Source organism: Salmo salar, chromosome ssa06 (genome assembly GCF_905237065.1).
Source record: "Salmo salar chromosome ssa06, Ssal_v3.1, whole genome shotgun sequence".
NCBI lineage: Eukaryota > Metazoa > Chordata > Actinopteri > Salmoniformes > Salmonidae > Salmo > Salmo salar.
Window position 1 is genome coordinate 75,999,816 of NC_059447.1, and position 17,166 is coordinate 76,016,981.

Consider the following 17,166-nt stretch of genomic DNA (forward strand, 5'->3'; position numbering starts at 1 on the left):
TGTGTGTGTGTGTGTGTGTGTGTGTACCTGTGTGTTTTGAGGTGGTATTTGAGGTGAGCAGGCCAGGTGAAGGTTCTATAGCAGCCCTCAAAAGAGCAGCGGAGGTTCTGTTTAGACGAAAGCGTACGATTGGTCCTCGCCGGCTGCTCTCTCTTCACCCCCTCCAATGGGAAGCTGGGTAGGTGGTCACCTAGGCAACAAAAGCAGAGAGGGGATGTGATATCATAAACAGAAGTCTTCCTGTTATATAGTCAGTATCAGCTAAATGTCACACCTGCTCTTCAGTCAGTGATCTGTTGGTGGCATTAAACTACCATTAAAGTCAATTTACCCACCCCCATTAAAGTCAATTTACCCACCCCCATTAAAGTCAATTTACCCACCCCCATTAAAGTCAATTTACCCACAATTTACCCACCCCCATTAAAGTCAATTTACCCACCCCCATTAAAGTCAGTGACATTATTGTTGCTGCCATTCCCAGCCCTGGCGTCCTGGCTAGCCTTGGCATCTTTAGCCAGCTGTGCCCGCGTTGCTGCGATGAGGCTGTCGTGTGCCAACTCCTGTACCCGCAGGTACCAGGGGGCAGTGCCATCCACACAACAGTCCCCGGACGAGATCACCTCCTCTTCCTCTGTCCCATCTGCTGAAAAGATTAGTGGCTCAGAGGAGGCTGCTAGGCCTGGAGAGAGAGGGAGAAAGGGGGGAGAGGGATGGAGAGGACGAGGGGGAGAGAGAGAAAAGGAGAGGTGAAGGGAGAGGGAGACAAGGAAGGAGAGAGTTTGTCAGGGCATGATGAAGTGTCCTTGTCACATGTTCTCTCAGCCCTAAAATGTAAAGAAAACAAGGTCATAAGACAATAATTGTGATAATTTGCCCGGCAGAGACAGAGTCTTCCACAGACAGAGTGTGCAGAGGAGATGGATTTGCAAAGCTGCTTTGTCATACCACAGTACAGATAACGGTTAAATAAAGAATTCATTTCAATACATATATTCACATTACAGCACAACAATCAGGCATGCCCTGAAGGAAGGGGGGCTGTCTGTGTAGAAATAGAATTGATAGAACTGTTAAGTGTTACATAACAGTGCCTTCAGAAAGTATTCGCACTCGACATTTTCCACATTTTGTTGTATTACAGCCTGAAATTAAAATGAATGAAATTGAGATTTTTGGTCACTGGCCTACACACAATACCCCATAATGTCAAAGTGGAATTATTCTTTACAAATTAATTGAGAAAAGAAACCTGCACACTGCTCTTGCTAGTATCACTGCTCTTTATTAAGCTTTATGTATCGGCCTCAAGGCTTTCGCCAGAGCTTTAAAAAAAATAAAGGCCTTGAGGCCGACACAAAGCTTATTAAAGAGCAGTGACACTAGCAAGAGCAGCGTGCAGGTTTCTTTTTCTCTCTCATGTTATTACACTGTTACCATGCACGTGCAACAAAGACAGCTCAGATGTGTAAGTGCCTTTTGAATTTGTCTAATTAATTAAAAATGAAAAGCTGAAATGTCATGAGTCAATAAGTATTCAATCCCTTTGTTATGACAAGCCTAAATAAGTTAAGGAGTAAAAATGTGCTTAACAAGTCACGTAATAAGTTGCATGGACTCAATCTCTGTGTGCAATAATAGTGTTTAACATGATTTTTAATGACTATCTCCTCTTCGTACCCCACACAGTCAAGCAGTGAATTTATAACACAGATTCAACCAAAGACCAGGGAGGTTTTCCAGTGTCTCGCAAAGGCTACCTATTGGTAGATGGTAAAAAATGTAATATAGCAGACACGGAATATCCCTTTGAGCATGGTGAAGTTATTAATTACACTTTGGATGGTGTATCAATACACCCAGTCACTACAAAGATACAGGCATCCTTCCCAACTCAGTTGTCGAAGAGGAAGGAAACCACTCAGGGATTTCACCATGAGGCCAATACTGACTTTATAACAGTTACAGAGTTTAATGGCTGTGATAGGAGGAAACTGAGGATGGATCAACATTGTAGTTACTCCACAATACTTACCTAATTGACAGAGTGAAAAGAAGGAAGCCTGTACAGAATATAAACATGCATCCTGTTTGCAACGAGGCACTAAAGTAATACTGTAAAAAATGTGGCAAAGCAATTCACTTTTTGTCTTGAATACAAAGTGTTATGTTGGGGGAAAATCCAATACAACACATTACTCAGTACCACTCTCCACATTTTCAAACAGTGGTGGCTGCATCATGTTATGGGTATGCTTGTAATCATTAAGGACTGGGGAGCTAAATGGAGCTGAATGGAGCTAAGCACAGGCAAAATCCTAGAGAAAAACTGGTTCAGTCTGCTTTCCATCAGACACTGGGAGATTAATTCACCTTTCAGCAGAACAATAACTTAAAACAAAACCAAATCTACACTGGAGTTTCTTACCAAGAAGACAGTGTATGTTCCTGAGGGTGCGAGTTAGACTTTTGACTAAAATCTGCTTGAAAATGTGGCAAGATCTGAAAATGGTTGTCTAGCAATAGTCAACAACCAATTTGACAGAGCTTGAATATTTTTTTAAATAATATTGGGCATATATTGCACAATCCAGATGTGTAAAGCTCTTAGAGACTTAGCCAGAACGACACAGCTGTAATCACTGCCAAAGGTGTGTCTACAAAGTATTGAGGGGTGTGAATAGTTATGTAAATGAGATAGACTCACCAGGTGTATCCAGGTGAAAGCTATGATCCCCTATTGATGTCACTTGTTAAATCCACTTCAATCAGTGTACTTTTTAACTCTGCATTGTTGGGAATGGGCTCGTAAGTAAGCATTTCACTGTAAAGTCTACACCGTTTGTATTCGGCAAATGGGACCAATAAAATTGTATTTAATATGGTTGCTTGGGCCCTGCGTCTCCGTACCTTTGGCGAGGTTGAGGAGGACGTAGGAGGTGCTCTCTGACCGCTGCAGGTCATGGAGGACAGGAGATGGGCTGAGGGGTGTGTGAGGGCTGCGGGGATGGGGGTTGGGGTGCACCTCCATGGTGCTCTGCTCTGCTCCCCCAAACTCTGACAGGGACAGAGATCTCGCTGACACATGGCTGAGACCACCTTCTGGGGAAGCAATCAAAGATTACATTAGTGGAGTGATTAGTTGGCTAGAGAACCAATGAGAGAGTAGGTTCTTAGAGAGATTTAGTCCAAGTAGCAATATATAATCTGAAAAACACAAGGCTATTGTATGGCAGATTGTCTATGATGATTTCCAGTCATTGTGATGATTGCTGTCTGTCTGACCTGTCAGGGCCAGCTGTGTGCACAGGGAGCTATCTGCAGGGGCCTGCAGGGGAAGGCAGGTGTGTTTGGGATCAGAGTCCTCCAGACCCTGCCCCAGAGGGATGGAAGCGTTCTGGACAAACTGAACCAGCAGCTGCAGAAGCCGAGGAGAGAGGGAGAGGAAGCAAGATAATTCATCAAACAGTTCTGTAGCCAAGGGTGGATCTGTACGTGCAAATGGAAAACCACAAATACATACTACCACGTATTAGTGTTGGCAGGTGAACAATGTGGAGCGCTTACCTCGGGTTTGGAGTCAAGCTCATCTGAAAGCATGGATTACGCCTTGAGAGATCTGTAGGGATAAATCACACTTTCCATTACTGAGCAAAATTAGCTGTTAACTGAGATGTCCTATTAGAGTGGTGGTGAGAATAATCATCACCATCCAGTGCTTCCCATTCATTAAGTCATAGTCAACCTAAATAGACTAGCTAACTATATGACTTGTTGAAACTAGCAACCAACATTTCAACAAAACAATAAGTGCATGCTAGATACGAAGTTTATTAATTAACAACTGAGCTGTTAGTCCGTGTCATGAGTGTTAATCACGCAACAAGTTTTGCATAGTTGGAGGTATCTCTGTAAATTACCGAGTTAGCTGGCTAACTAGTACAGCCTCTGGCTTATGTTTAACTAATGCAGCATCAATAAAGACGGCCGCCTAGCTAACAACACCACCACTGTTCTCTCCAAAAAGGGTGGGTATAATGTGTTACGTTCCAACAGGAATCTGTTACAAAAACGTCGTAAATAACAAGGTTGCCAACAAACAACGCATACAAAGTTGAATAGCGGCATAATAAGATAGCAGGTAACGGTAGGGAGTGGGCTATTTAATTACGTTTTTCAGTAACCACGTTTATTCCGAAAAATGTCTGTCCTCACTCTGGTAGCCTATGGACAAACATTAAGAATAAGCTGTGGTGAGTTGATGCCTATTCGGCAGCTAGTTAGCTAGGTGAATTGATCATGCTACTTTGTATGCGTTTGTTGGCAACCTTGTACTTTACAAAGTTTTGGGAACATATTCCTGTTGAAACGTTCCACAAAGTATACCCACCCCTACAAAAATGAACAACTGTCACCAGCTACAATAGAGTACCTTTGTGTTACTGGCCAACATTCATTCCCATCTCAGCTAAAAAGGTCGATTGAAAACGATGGCTAGTTTAGATAGCCGGCGAGTTTGTTGTTAGCGTTTGATTTGTTGCCGTTAATAGCATGTTAGGTTCTTATGCCAAAACAAAGCTTCTCAACAGTCAGTATATGTCACACATATTCACTTTAACCAAAACACTAAGATAAATTACTTACGAAATATGAATTTATACGCTTTACCTTGTTTTCTTATTTGTACATAGAAATGTAGTAGACCCCAGTTCTACGGGAATTCTTGAGGGACAAAACGCGTACTTCCGGGTTTCGTTGCTAAAATATAAACGCAAAAGGCTTTTGATTACTGACATCTGCTGGTTCTTGTGTGGTAACATCAGCTGTTATAAATACTGTAGCTACTATACTCTCCCTTCGTCAGTAGGGGTCAGTATAATTCTCAATTTCCAGAGAAAAGTACGTGCTAAATGTGTTCGTCTGCTTTCTATTTTACTGTTTGTGATGCTTGAGTTTTTGCATCGCACTAGTAGCCACCGAGAATTACATTATTTCTAACAAATACAACTAAATGAATAAAAAAGATTAGGTTTCGATGTCTTGCTACGGCTGCACTGCAGCGGCTACTCACATGCGCTATCCCACTACTGGATGGCACGGGGGCTTTGACCTGCTCCGTTTCCGACCTGGGCCGGTGCACCCCTCCTTAGACGACCTGGTGGTCCCGGGCTCCCCCAGGAACACCATATCGGTACCGAACTTAGTGTGGACACCCGCTCGACATAGCACGCTACAGCCCAGAACTCCTCAGCTCACTCGATCCGCCAACCTCAGCCTCCCAGTGACTTGGATTACAGGCACGCGCCACCGCGCCCGGCGAGACACTCAACTGCAGGTAAAGGTGATAAAGGGTATGTGGCGTCATTTCGAATGAAGCTTAGGTTACAGTCCTTATTTGATCGAAATGTAACAACAGCCTCAGCAGGGCCCTCTTCCCCATCACTGAATTGTTACAGATTGGTTGTCTCTTGGTCTGGGTCATATTCTGTGTTGTCTTCAACTTCTGACACTTCCTCCTCTAATGCATCTTCACTGTCAGTTTCCTGGCCTTTCTCCTCCTCATGTCATAATCAAAGATATGATTAAGAGCCTCACATACGTTTGGTCATTGTGCTGCCACAGAATGAATTGTGAGCAAGGCCTCAAAAAAGCTTTATATACCAGAGCTGCGAGGAAAGTTCTATATATTATTTGCGATTGTTTGTGAGAATGCCATTAATTATCATACATTACAGTGCATTCGGAAAGTATTCCGACCCCTTTACTTTTTCCACATTTTGTTACATTACAGCTTTATTCTAAAATGTATTTCATTATTTTTTTCCCTCATCAATCTACACACAATACCCTATACTGCTGTGTGTGCATTGCTGGCTTACCACAAAGTAGTATAGCTTTCTTATGTAAATGTGGACTAACCTCTTGTCAACATGCTTGCCTACATTCCTGCTTTGAAGTGAGAGGAAGAACATTCACATCCCATCTCTGGATTATTAGTATGTTTTTCTTTTACTGTCAGTTGTCTGTTCACTTGGGATCTCATCCATTTTCTCTACTCAATTAGCTATATTGACTCAGATATTATCATGATTCATCACCAGAGATCATGTTCCTTGAAATAAAGTTTATTAAGCAAGCAATGCATCTTAAAAAAAGTACAAAAATGTTAACTTCAGCAACACAAACACAGATAATGCATTTACTGATCATCGTTCACCTAAAGGATGCTCTGATTTACTTAGCTGCAAAGAGTGTTTTCAAGGTCCATCCTTTTAGAAAATGTACAGTACCAGTCAAAAGTTTGGACACACCTACTCATTCAAGGTTTTTCTTTATCTTAACTATTTTCTACATTGTAGAATTATAGTGAAGACATCAAAACTATGAAAGAACACATATGGAATCATGTAGTAACCAAAAAACTGTTAAACAAATCAAAATATATTTTAGATTTTTCAAAGTAGCCACCCTTTGCCTTGATGACAGCTTTGCACTCTTGGCATTCTCTCAACCAGCTTCATGAAGAATGCTTTTCCAAAAGTCTTGAAGGAGTTCCCACATATGCTGAGCACTTGTTGGCTGCTTTTCCTTCACTGCGGTTCAACTCATCCCAAACCATCTCAACTGGGTTGAGGTTGGGTGATTGTGGAGGCCAGGTCATCTGATGCAGCACTCCATAACTCTCCTTCTTGGTCAAATAGCCCTTACACAGCCTGGAGGTGTGTTGGGTCATTGTCCTGTTGAAAATCAAATGATAGTCCCACTAAGCTCAAACCAGATGGGATGGTGTATCGCTGTAACATTCTGTGGTAGCCATGCTGGTTGAGTGTGCCTTGAATTCTAAATAAATTAAGTGTCACCAGCAAAGCACCCCCACACCTCCTCCTCCATGCTTCACGGTGGGAACCACACATGCAGAAATAATTTGTTCACCTACTCTGGGTCTCACAAAGGCACGGCGGTAGGAAACAAACATCTCAAATTTGGACTCATCCGACCAAAGGACAGATTTCCACCGATCTAATATCCATTGCTTGTGTTTCTTGGCCCAAACAAGTCTCTTATTATTATTGGTGTCCTTTAGTAGTGATTTCTTTGCAGCAATTCGACCATGAAGGCCTGAGTCACGCAGTCTCCTCTGAACAGTTGATGTTGAGATGTGTCTGTTACTTGAACTCTGTGAAGCATTTATTTAGGCTGCAATTTCTGAGATTGGTAACTCTAATGAACTCTCTTTGCTTACCATAATATGGACTTGGTCTTTTACCAAATACCTTCTGTATACCACCCATACCGTGTCACAAAACAAACTGATTGACTCAAACACATTAAGAAGGAAAGAAATTCCACAAATGAACTTTTAACAAGGCACACCTGTTAATTGAAATGCATTCCAGGTGACTACCTCATGAAGCTGGTTGAGAGAATGCCAATACTGTGCAAAGCAGTTATCAAGGCAAAGTGTGGCTACTTTAACAAATCTCAAATATTTTTGTTGTTTAACACATTTTTGGTTACTACATGATTGAATATGTGTTATTTCATAGTTGTAATGTCTTCACTATTATTCTACAATGTAGAAAATAGTAAAATAAAGAAAAACCCTTGAATGAGAAGGTGTGTCCAAACTTTTGACTGGTACTGTATAATTTAAAGAAGAATAGTAATAGAAAAACATTGGTACATAATTATCTGTTAGGGCTATGGACCATATGTCATCAATCACGAGCTATTACCAATGTGCTACTGAAACATTGAGAAATACAATCATAATTAATTGATGTCTTTGCGATAAGGAGGCAGGGTAAAATGATACAAAAAAGCTGCCAACATTTAAATACAAGACTCCCAATTTGAGTCAAGTTTCAAAATATGTATCCAATCAACAATAGCAAACATTTACACTTTTCACCTATTCAAACTGTGGTAAGAAGCAAATACATGCCTTATTCAGTTCTTAAAGATGATAAATTCAGGAAGCTCACATTTGAAAATGGCTGACCTGAGGCCTATTACTAGTATTTACACAAGATAACATCTAGCAAATGAGCAAATGATATCACATTCATTGTTTTTGTAACAACTCTGAGGCACACAAACCATTAAAGATGCTTTGCAGGACAAAATGTCAAGATGTGGCACTAAGGTATGTCTGAGAGTCTGTCTTCGTATAGAGAACTAATTTGTTTTTGTCCTTGACACCACATAATCAATTGTCTAAATAAGGCCATGAATGACCAAACATTGGAGAGAGATACTGTATGTTGGTGTATCTATTACAAAACACAAAGAATAACAGATAAAAAATAACTTAACCTTATAAGTAGTGCCAACTTAGTCTTACTTGGGAGTAACTTCCCACACCATTTTTTTATTTCAAGGCATTCATTTTATTAAGAGAAGTATATGTTATAAGCGCTTGGTTCAGCACAGTAAACACGCTTTTATTTATATTTAAATGAACATCGACTAAAAGGACAATGATTAAAACTATCAATAAAAAACATCCCTTTAGCAAAAAAAGAAGCTATGCAGGTTCGATGTTCTCAAATGAATCTTCATTTCTGCCTTGGAGAAAAGAAGCAACGCTCCATAGAAATTTCTTTGGAACTACCTTCTAATTATTTGAGTGCAAATACAATAAAATGTTTTAAATAAAATTCTGCTTTTGGATAAGGCCTTGACAATTCTCTTACAAAAAATGTTATGACAAAAAGATTTCAGCCCATCTTCCATTTGGGGGACTTTCATTAGTCTTTGTTGTATAAAAAAAAATGCTTTGATGAACAGTATCCTCACTAGAATCCTAAAGGAGTCTTTATGTAAATCACTGTCTTTAGTCCATGAATTCATGAGGGAAAAAAGAATTCTGTGCTGCTTGCTTTCCATTCTCCTTAGACGTGCTCCAGTGGAAACCTACTGTATAAGTGGCTACACACTGGGCACAGACGTCAATTCAACATCTATTCCACATTGGTTCCACGTAATTTCACTGAAACAATGTTGATTCAACCAGTGTGTGCCCAGTGGGTATTGTAAAACGTATCAATAAACATATTTGTTTGAGCCTAAATTAACACCATATATATTTAATCAAAAACGTGTGGTTTTGTTGGGTTTAATTCAGGTACCCACTCAGTACTCTTACTAACTATACCATGCAAGCCTTCTTCAATATAGGCCTATTTTACTCATCACGATGACGGCTACAAGTGTCAAGTGGTGGGCACTTTCAGCTTCCAGTAAAAAAGTCCCTTAGGGCTTATCTCAGAGATACTCAGAGCACAACAAGACTTCTTCTAAGAAGCAGGAAGGCGGTTTGACAGGATGAAGGCGAGCCAGGCTGGGTACAACAGAAAAGAGAGAATGCAACATCCACCACCCTATTCCCCATACACTATACATAGGATCAAAGTAGTGCACTATATAGAGTCAAGGTAGTGCACTATATAGGGAATAGAGCGATTTCATATCATACAGAAGCCTCCCATCCACCCTGGCCTGGTTTGGGGGGTAAGGCAGGCAGGCTACAGTGTTTACCAGGAGTATGCCTGGCCTGGTTTAGGGAAAAGCAGGCAGGCTAGTGTGTAGAGGGAGTTTGCCTGGCCTTGTTTAGGGTAGCTGAACCAGGCAGCAGTGCAGGGAGACTAGGTCAGAGTAACTGTCTGTTTGCGTGATCATTGTGGGCACATTACTGCCGGTCCAGCTTCCTCAGTCAGCCCAAGTCCCAGCCTCCCCCACCTCAACTCAGTCTCTCCCCAATCTAACAGATGAAACCCTGCTTTTACTTAGTCCAGGTCTAATCTGTATCTGCCTTTAAGATGCTCTGCTGCCCACTGCCCCTCCCTTTCTCTACGGTCTCTTTCTCTTCTTCCTGGAGGCTGGTTTGCAGCTTGCTCCAGATGCTGGTGTCTCCGGTCTGCAGGGCCTGCAGGAAGAGGTTGGTGTGCTCCTTGAGCCGGTCCAGGTCTCCCTGGGTTCTGCGGTTCTGACGGAGCAGGTCCTTGGTTCTTAGGGTGATGTCCAGCAGGCCAGACTTGGACAGGATGTTGTACGTGTTGCAGAAGCGCTTACGCTTGATGTCGTGGTCATCGCCATCGCCGTTGTCGGTTGTGCCGGCGTGTTTTGGGAGGGAGAGAGGCTGGGACTTGAGTTTCTCAGGGTGCTCAAAGTTGAGGGTGTGAGAAGGGGTTACGGTCAAGGACGTGGCGAGGTTGTACTCTGATCTACTGACGGCGGGGGAGGGTCTAGCAGGGCTACTACAGGCACTGGAGTCTGTGAGGGAGAGGGTGAGGGCGAGCCTGCGCTGGGGAGAGGGGGACAGAGAGCTAGTTGGAGGAGGGAGACTGAGGGTGCTGGAACCAGAAGAACCAGAGATAGAACTACCAGACTGCTGCTTCTGCTGTTTGTCTCTGTGGTTGTGATGGCGCTCCCGGTGGCTGGAGGACAAACCGCCTCTCTCTGACCCCGAGGAGGAAGAACAAGAGCTTCCTCTCCCAGAGGAACTCGAGCTGTCCCCAGGGTGAGGGGCAATCTTGGGGTAGGACCTGAGGATGGGAAGAAACTTTTTTGGGCGCCGGTGTTTAGAGGAGGCCTCCTTGGGGTTGGAGGTGGTGCAGTGGGAGACCACAGGTTGTAAGAAGACCACCTGAGGCTGCTGGATGATCATGGGGGGCATGTTAGAGTAGGACCCCCCCACCACAGCTAGCTGTGAGGACTGTGCCCCCAACACTGATCCAGGGCGCTGAACCTCTCTCTTGGACACCGAGTGCGATGAGCCCTCAGAATCTGTCGGGTCTATGGTGCTGGCATCTGTAGGGGGAAGGAGGAGAAGATTGATTCAGTATTTTCGGGACCAGAAAATAAAGACAACTTCAATGATATGGTGGGGGAAGACAGTTGGGAATCAATAAATGGAATTGTAGTAGAATGAAGATGATAAGGGTGGGAGTGAAGACATCAGAGTGAAAGAACCATGTGAAGGACAAACCTGAGAAGCCAGAGTCTCTCTCTGAGTCTGTTCTGGAGCTTCCAGACTTCATGGTTCGTAGTTTGCCCATGTTCCTAGAGTGCCCTTCTGCTTTCCTTTTGGTACTACTCATCTTGTCTCTGTTTCTTTTCAAAGGTCTTGTCACTCATCCAAACTACTACACCCACATCAGTGTAGTTAGTAGATGGATAGGAAACCTGGGATGCACCTAAATAAATGTCATCATTATGATATGGTTACTACATGCCTATTACTACTCCTTCGTTCTGTTCTAGGGGGTGCAATACTTTTGGACATCTAGCCGGTAGTAGCCAACTTGCTAGAAAACATTAACCAGTCTTGCAGCCAATCATAGCATGACGTTCCCACCCATATTGGACACTGAAAACGTCAGACCTGCGTTGGGTAGACTACTCTTTCTACTCTTATTCTGCTAGAATCTAGCTGTTTCTGTGTCCTTGCTGCTAGGATCATATTTCATATATTGTTATTGTCCTTGCTGCTAGGATCATATTTCAGTAGCTAGCTGCAGTTTTAGCATAACAGCTAGCTAGTTAACGTTACTCCAATTTCTAGCTATTGAAATTAGCTAGTTAGCTAACGTTACTTGGTTATTACGGAATACAACACCACCTAGTAAGTCTGGAAATAACGTAGCAAGCTACAGTTTTCTCAAACGTATTAGCTAGAAACGATTACATTACAGAACAATGCATAGACCTGATTGAAACAATACAAATGTACTTCGTGCCCTTGCCCAACCGACCCTACCTTGTGATCGAACGTTCCCAGTCTCCGCGGCCACAGTCTGTCTGGTGTGACTGTGTAGTGTCCGCAATATAAACGGTGCTGTACACGGGACTAGATTTATGGTACACCCCTGTCAGCTAGCGCACATGCAGGGAGGAATGCCACAAGAACCCGCTGTTACAATGTCTTGCTCGAGACCTTGCAATTTTCAGAATGACCATGAATGTTCTCCCCGCGGTGAAAAGCAGGAGCGGTCACAAGATAGTCTTCTATAACCGATGTTTTATACCTCACATATCCATATTTGGAAGTCTGTGGGCGTCTTGTCGTGTTCCAAGCGTGGAGAGTTGTGGATACGTCACATTCTTTTGTCTATGTAGTCCGCCCACTACTTAGATTTTGCGGCCTCTCATTGGTCGATGAGTTGGCACTAAACTCAGAAACGTGACCGTGTGCCAAGAGTGTGGCACGTTGATCACATTGTGTCGAACAGTAAACCATGTGAGTTGTACAGTACAAGCATTTCAAATGTATGGGGAATCCGTGACGTGAGACCTAGTCTTCTGTTACATTACATAATAGTTCTCAGCCACTGTGTCCCAAACCTAACCTTTGGCTGTCAAGGCTCCTCTTGCAAAGTAAACACATAACTGTACAAATTATTCTGTAATCACCTGCCACACCTGCAGTTATTTTACTTGATGAACACTATTTATAGGCTACATGTTTTCCCTGGTCATGCCATTATGTTATTATCATAACATAACATAACATAATTATAACATAATCATAACATATAATGTAAACGTCATAAAATCCCTATACTGCCCTACCAAGCAAAAAGGCAGTAACTGCTCATTTGGTAATAAATGAGTTAATGTAATTTTTGCTACATTAAATAGATGCTTAATCATGTGGACAAGTATCCTGCCTCTATTGTATTGTGTTTTGGAGAAAATGGGTGTCATGTTAGCAGTAACTGCATAAAGTTACCTTGAAACAATAATGTTTGTACCATGTTTTGTGCTGCTACCATGTTGTTGTCATGTTGTGTTGCTTCCATGCTATGTTGTTGTCTTAGGTCTCTCTTTATGTAGTGTTGTGTTGTCTCTCTTGTCATGATGTGTGTTTTGTCCTATATATATATATATATATATATATATATTATTATTTTTTTTATCCCAGCCCCCGTCCCCGCAGGAGGCCTTTTGGTAGGCTGTCATTGTTAATACTAATTTGTTCTTAAATGACTTGTCTAGTTAAATAAAGGTTAAATAAATAAATAAAAAACCAAGGTAAATAAAAGCCATTTTTCTCAGTTCCACGCTATGAGCAGTTACTGCCTTTTTGCTTGGTAGGGAAGTATAGTAGGCCTACATTATTTTAACAATAAAACAAACTGATGGGATGGAGGGGAAGTTCTCAGGACACAAACACAAACACAAACACACACACAAACACACACACACACAATCGAAACAACCCACATGAGGACAATCAGATCTTTTTTCCTCTACAAGAGTCAGTCAGACAACACATCATGACCCCAGTACAATGAACACATTCCCAAGACAAGGACACTTTTGTGTTAACAACTCAAAATGTCATTCACACATGCCATGTCTGATACAGATAAATAATGAGATACACAAGCCCATTGTTGTAAACTCATTTACATTTTAATACATTTCATTTTCAAATTTCATACAGAGGAATCCATATGGATTTGTTATTCTTTACTGTCTGATGAAAGTTACAACTTAGAACCCAAAGGAGTTATTTCATATTTCCAACCCTGTCAAGAGCATAATCCTACATATGAAGACACTTGCAGAGTGTAAATGTGTGTGTGTGTACAGCAGATGATATCCTCTTATAGGGACTCTCAGGTTCTGTTGTTAACACAGACATTATAAGTCTTTATATAACCTACAGGTAACTGCAAAAAGAAAGGAAACACTTGAGTAAATGAGGGATACAAAGTATATTGAAAGCAGGTGTTTCCACACAGGTGTAGCCTCCTGAGTTAATTAAGCAATTAACACTTATGGTCATGTGTAAAAATGCCCAGTTGACCATTATTTTGGCTACCATGGCAAGAAGAAGAGATCTTTGAAAGAGGGGTCTCCAATGAGCATGGGGGGGGTTTAAAGTGTGTGTGTGTGTGTGTGTGTGTCAGTCACTAGATCTCAAACCCAATTGAACACTTATGAGAGATTTTGGAGCGGCGCCTGAGACGGTGTTTTCCACCACCATCAACATTTCTCATGGAAGAATGATGTTGCATCCCTCCAATAGAGTTCCAGACACTTGTAGAATCTATGTCAAGGTGCTTTGAAGCTGTTCTGGCCGCGGCCCAATGCCCTATTAAGGAAGGTAATGCTGGTGTTTCCTTTATTTAGCAGTTGGTAAAAAAAAGAAAGTTACAATATTTTTATTTAAAAAAATACACTGAATGTACAAAACATGAACACTTTCCTAATGAGTTGCACCTACCCCTCAGAGACTGCCAGCAGCTCCATGGGCACATAGGCCATGTAGAATAGCTTGGATTGTTTTGCCAGCTACAGTTGAAGTCGGAAGTTTACATACACCTTAGCCAAATACATTTAAACTCAGTTTATGACAATTCCTGACATTTAATCCCAGTAAAGATTCCCTGTCTTAGGTCAGTTAGGATCACCACTTCATTTTAAGAATGTGAAATGTCGGAATAATAGTGGAGAGAATGATTTATTTCAGCTTTTATTTCTTTCATCACATTCCCAGTGGGTCAGAAGTTTACATACACTCAATTAGTATTTGGTAGCATTGCCTTTACATTTTTAACTTGGGTCAAACGTTTCAGGTAGCCTTCCACAATCTTCCCACAATAAGTTGGGTGAATTTTGGCCCATTCCTCCTGACAGAGCTGGTGTAAATGAGTCAGGTTTGTAGGCCTCCTTCTTGCACACGCTTTTTCAGTTCTGTCCACAAATTCTCTGTAGGATTGAGGTAAGGGCTTTGTGATGGCCACTCCAATACCTTGACTTTGTTGTCCTTAAGCCATTTAAGCCACAACTTTGGAAGTATGCTTGGGGTCATTGTCTATTTGGAAGATGCATTTGCAACCAAGCTTTAACTTCCTGACTGATGTCTTGATGTTACTTCAATATATCCACATAATTTTCCTCCCTCATGATGCCACCTATTTTGTGAAGTGCACCAGTCCCTCCTGCAGCAAAGCACCCCCACAACATGATACTGCCACCCCTGTGCTTTACGGTTGGGATGGTGTTCTTCAGCTTGCAAGCCTCCCCCTTTTTCCTCCAAACATAACGATGGTCATTATGGCCAAATAGTTCTTTTTTTGTTTCATCAGACCAGAGGACATTTCTCCAAAAAGTATGATCTTTGTCCCCATGTGCAGTTGCAAACTGTAGTCTGGCTTTTTTATGGTGGTTTTGGAGCAGTGGCTTCTTTCTTGCTGAGCGACCTTTCAGGTTATGTCGATATAGGACTCGTTTTACTGTGGATATAGATACTTTTGTACCTGTTTCCTCCAGCATCTTCACAGGGTCCTTTGCTGTTCTGGAATTAATTTGCACTCATCGCACCAAAGTACGTTCATCTCTAGGAGACAGAACGCATCTACTTCCTGAGCGGTATGACGGCTGTGTGGTCCCATGGTGTTTATACTTGCGTACTATTGTTTGTACAGATGAACGTGGTACCGACAAGGGGTTGGAAATTGCTCCCAAGGATGAACCAGACTTGTGGAGGTCTACAATTTTTTTCTGAGGTCTTGGCTGATTTCTTTTGATTTTCCCAGTGCAAAGAGGCACTGAGTTTGAAGGTAGGCCTTGAAATGCATCCACAGGTACACCTCCAATTGACTCAGATGATGTCAATTAGCCCATCAGAAGCTTCTAAATCAGTTTCTGGAATTTTCCAAAGTGTTTAAAGGCACAGTCAACTTAGTGTATGTAAACTTCTGACCCACTGGAATTGTGATACAGTGAATTATAAGTGAAATAATCTGTCTGTAAACAATTGTTGGAAAAATTACTTGTGTCATGCACAAGTAGATGTCCTAACCGACTTGCCAAAACTATAGTTTGTTAACTAGAAATTTGTGGAGTGGTTGAAAAACTAGTTTTAATGACTCCAACCTAAGTTTATGTAAACTTCCGACTTCAACTGTATTTGCTATGAGGGGTGAACTGCCCCAATGAAATCGCTGGATTTTATTGCATACATTTTAACAGCACAAAGTAAATGTACTGTCACGTGTCGCTCAAATGTGCGCTCAGTCAGAACTTCTGGGTCTGGTATCTCTCACAATGAGTCTCTTGTGCCAGACGGCTTACACGGAACCCAAACCGGCTGCGCGCATGCGCCATCGTGTGCATACATTTATTTTGTCCCCCTACACCAAACGCGATCACTACACGCAGGTTAAAATATCAAAACAAACTCTGAACCGATGACAATAATTTGGGGACAGGTCGAAAAGCATTAAACATTTATGGCAATTTAGCTAGTTAGCTTGCACTTGCTATCTAATTTGTCCTATTTAGCTAGCTTGCTGTTGCTAGCTAATTTGTCCTGGGATATAAACATTAGGTTGTTATTTTACCTGAAATGCACAAGGTCCTCTACTCTACTCTACAATTAATCCACACATAAAAACGGTCAACTGAATCCTTTCTAGTCATCTCTCCTCCTTCCAGGCTTTTTCATCATTTAACTTATATGGTGATTGGCATCTAAACTTTCATAGTATTACCACGACAACCGGCAACAGTTCATCTTTCAATCACCCACGTGGGTGTAAGCAATGAGGAGATGGCACGAGGGTACCTGCTTCTATAAACCAATGAGGAGATGGGAGAGGCAGGACTTGCATCGTGATCTGCATCAGAAATAGGAATGACTTCTATTTTAGCCCTTGGCAACGCAGACGCTCGTTGACGCCCGCGAGCGGTGTGGTCAGCCTATTATTCCATCCCTTTACTTAGATTTGTGTGTATTAGGTAGTTGTTGTGGAATTGTTAGATATTGCTGCACTGTCGTAACTAGAAGCACAAGCATTTCGCTACACTCGCAATAACATCTGTTAACCATGTGTATGTGACCAATAACATTTGATTTGATTTTGATTTGAAGTCATTTAGGGTCTCAACTTACTATTCAGAGTAAGAATAGTAGAATACACCAGGTGCAACTTCAACATTCCTGTATAAACTATTAAACCTGTAAATGTAAACTACATTTCCCAGAAAACCTAAAGAACTCCATGCAGGTGACGACGCCTCAGTTCAATGCATAGTTATACTGGAATGAGCTTCTTTTTTTTTTTTCCTTTTATTTAACTAGGCAAGTCAGTTAAGAACAAATTCTTATTTTCAATGACTGCCTAGGAACAGTGGGTTAACTGCCTTGTT

The 17,166-nt window shown here is 41.8% G+C and overlaps 2 protein-coding genes across 6 annotated transcripts in view; both read right to left on the reverse strand.

Moving 5' to 3' along the window:
* The window catches only part of LOC106608091 (zinc finger protein 410), a 15,041-nt gene extending 10,282 nt beyond the window's left edge, over positions 1-4,759 (reverse strand). Inside the window, exons 1-6 of one of the 5 annotated variants that reach the window (XM_014205796.1) lie at positions 4,669-4,759; positions 3,568-3,619; positions 3,286-3,418; positions 2,911-3,099; positions 443-682; positions 28-190 (exon numbers count right to left, since the gene is read on the reverse strand). In XM_014205796.1, coding sequence (XP_014061271.1) covers positions 28-190; positions 443-682; positions 2,911-3,099; positions 3,286-3,418; positions 3,568-3,600 — 758 coding nt within the window. In that variant the 5' untranslated portion in view covers positions 3,601-3,619; positions 4,669-4,759. Of the gene's footprint in view, positions 1-27; positions 191-442; positions 683-2,910; positions 3,103-3,285; positions 3,419-3,567; positions 3,620-3,920; positions 3,944-4,644 lie in introns of those variants that run through there. The other 4 variants (XM_014205794.1, XM_045721014.1, XM_014205795.2 and 1 more) reach the window with 4 other exon arrangements.
* A 2,865-nt stretch (positions 4,760-7,624) lies between these two features.
* LOC106608090 (CLOCK-interacting pacemaker) lies at positions 7,625-12,074 on the reverse strand. The gene is made up of 3 exons (XM_014205793.2): positions 11,762-12,074; positions 10,991-11,198; positions 7,625-10,812 (listed from the first exon to the last, which is right to left on the reverse strand). The coding sequence occupies exons 2-3, from the start codon at positions 11,100-11,102 to the stop codon at positions 9,800-9,802; spliced, it is 1,125 nt and encodes a 374-aa protein (XP_014061268.1). The 5' UTR covers positions 11,103-11,198; positions 11,762-12,074; the 3' UTR covers positions 7,625-9,799.
* Positions 12,075-17,166: the final 5,092 nt, after the last annotated feature.

Excerpts from the sequence above, each read along its gene's own strand:
- LOC106608090 (XM_014205793.2), bottom strand. The coding sequence starts at position 11,102 with ATGAGTAGTACCAAAAGGAAAGCAGAAGGGCACTCTAGGAACATGGGC. Across the intron at positions 10,813-10,990 it reads GAGAGACTCTGGCTTCTCAG|ATGCCAGCACCATAGACCCG; the intron begins GTTTGTCCTTCA and ends TTCCCCCTACAG.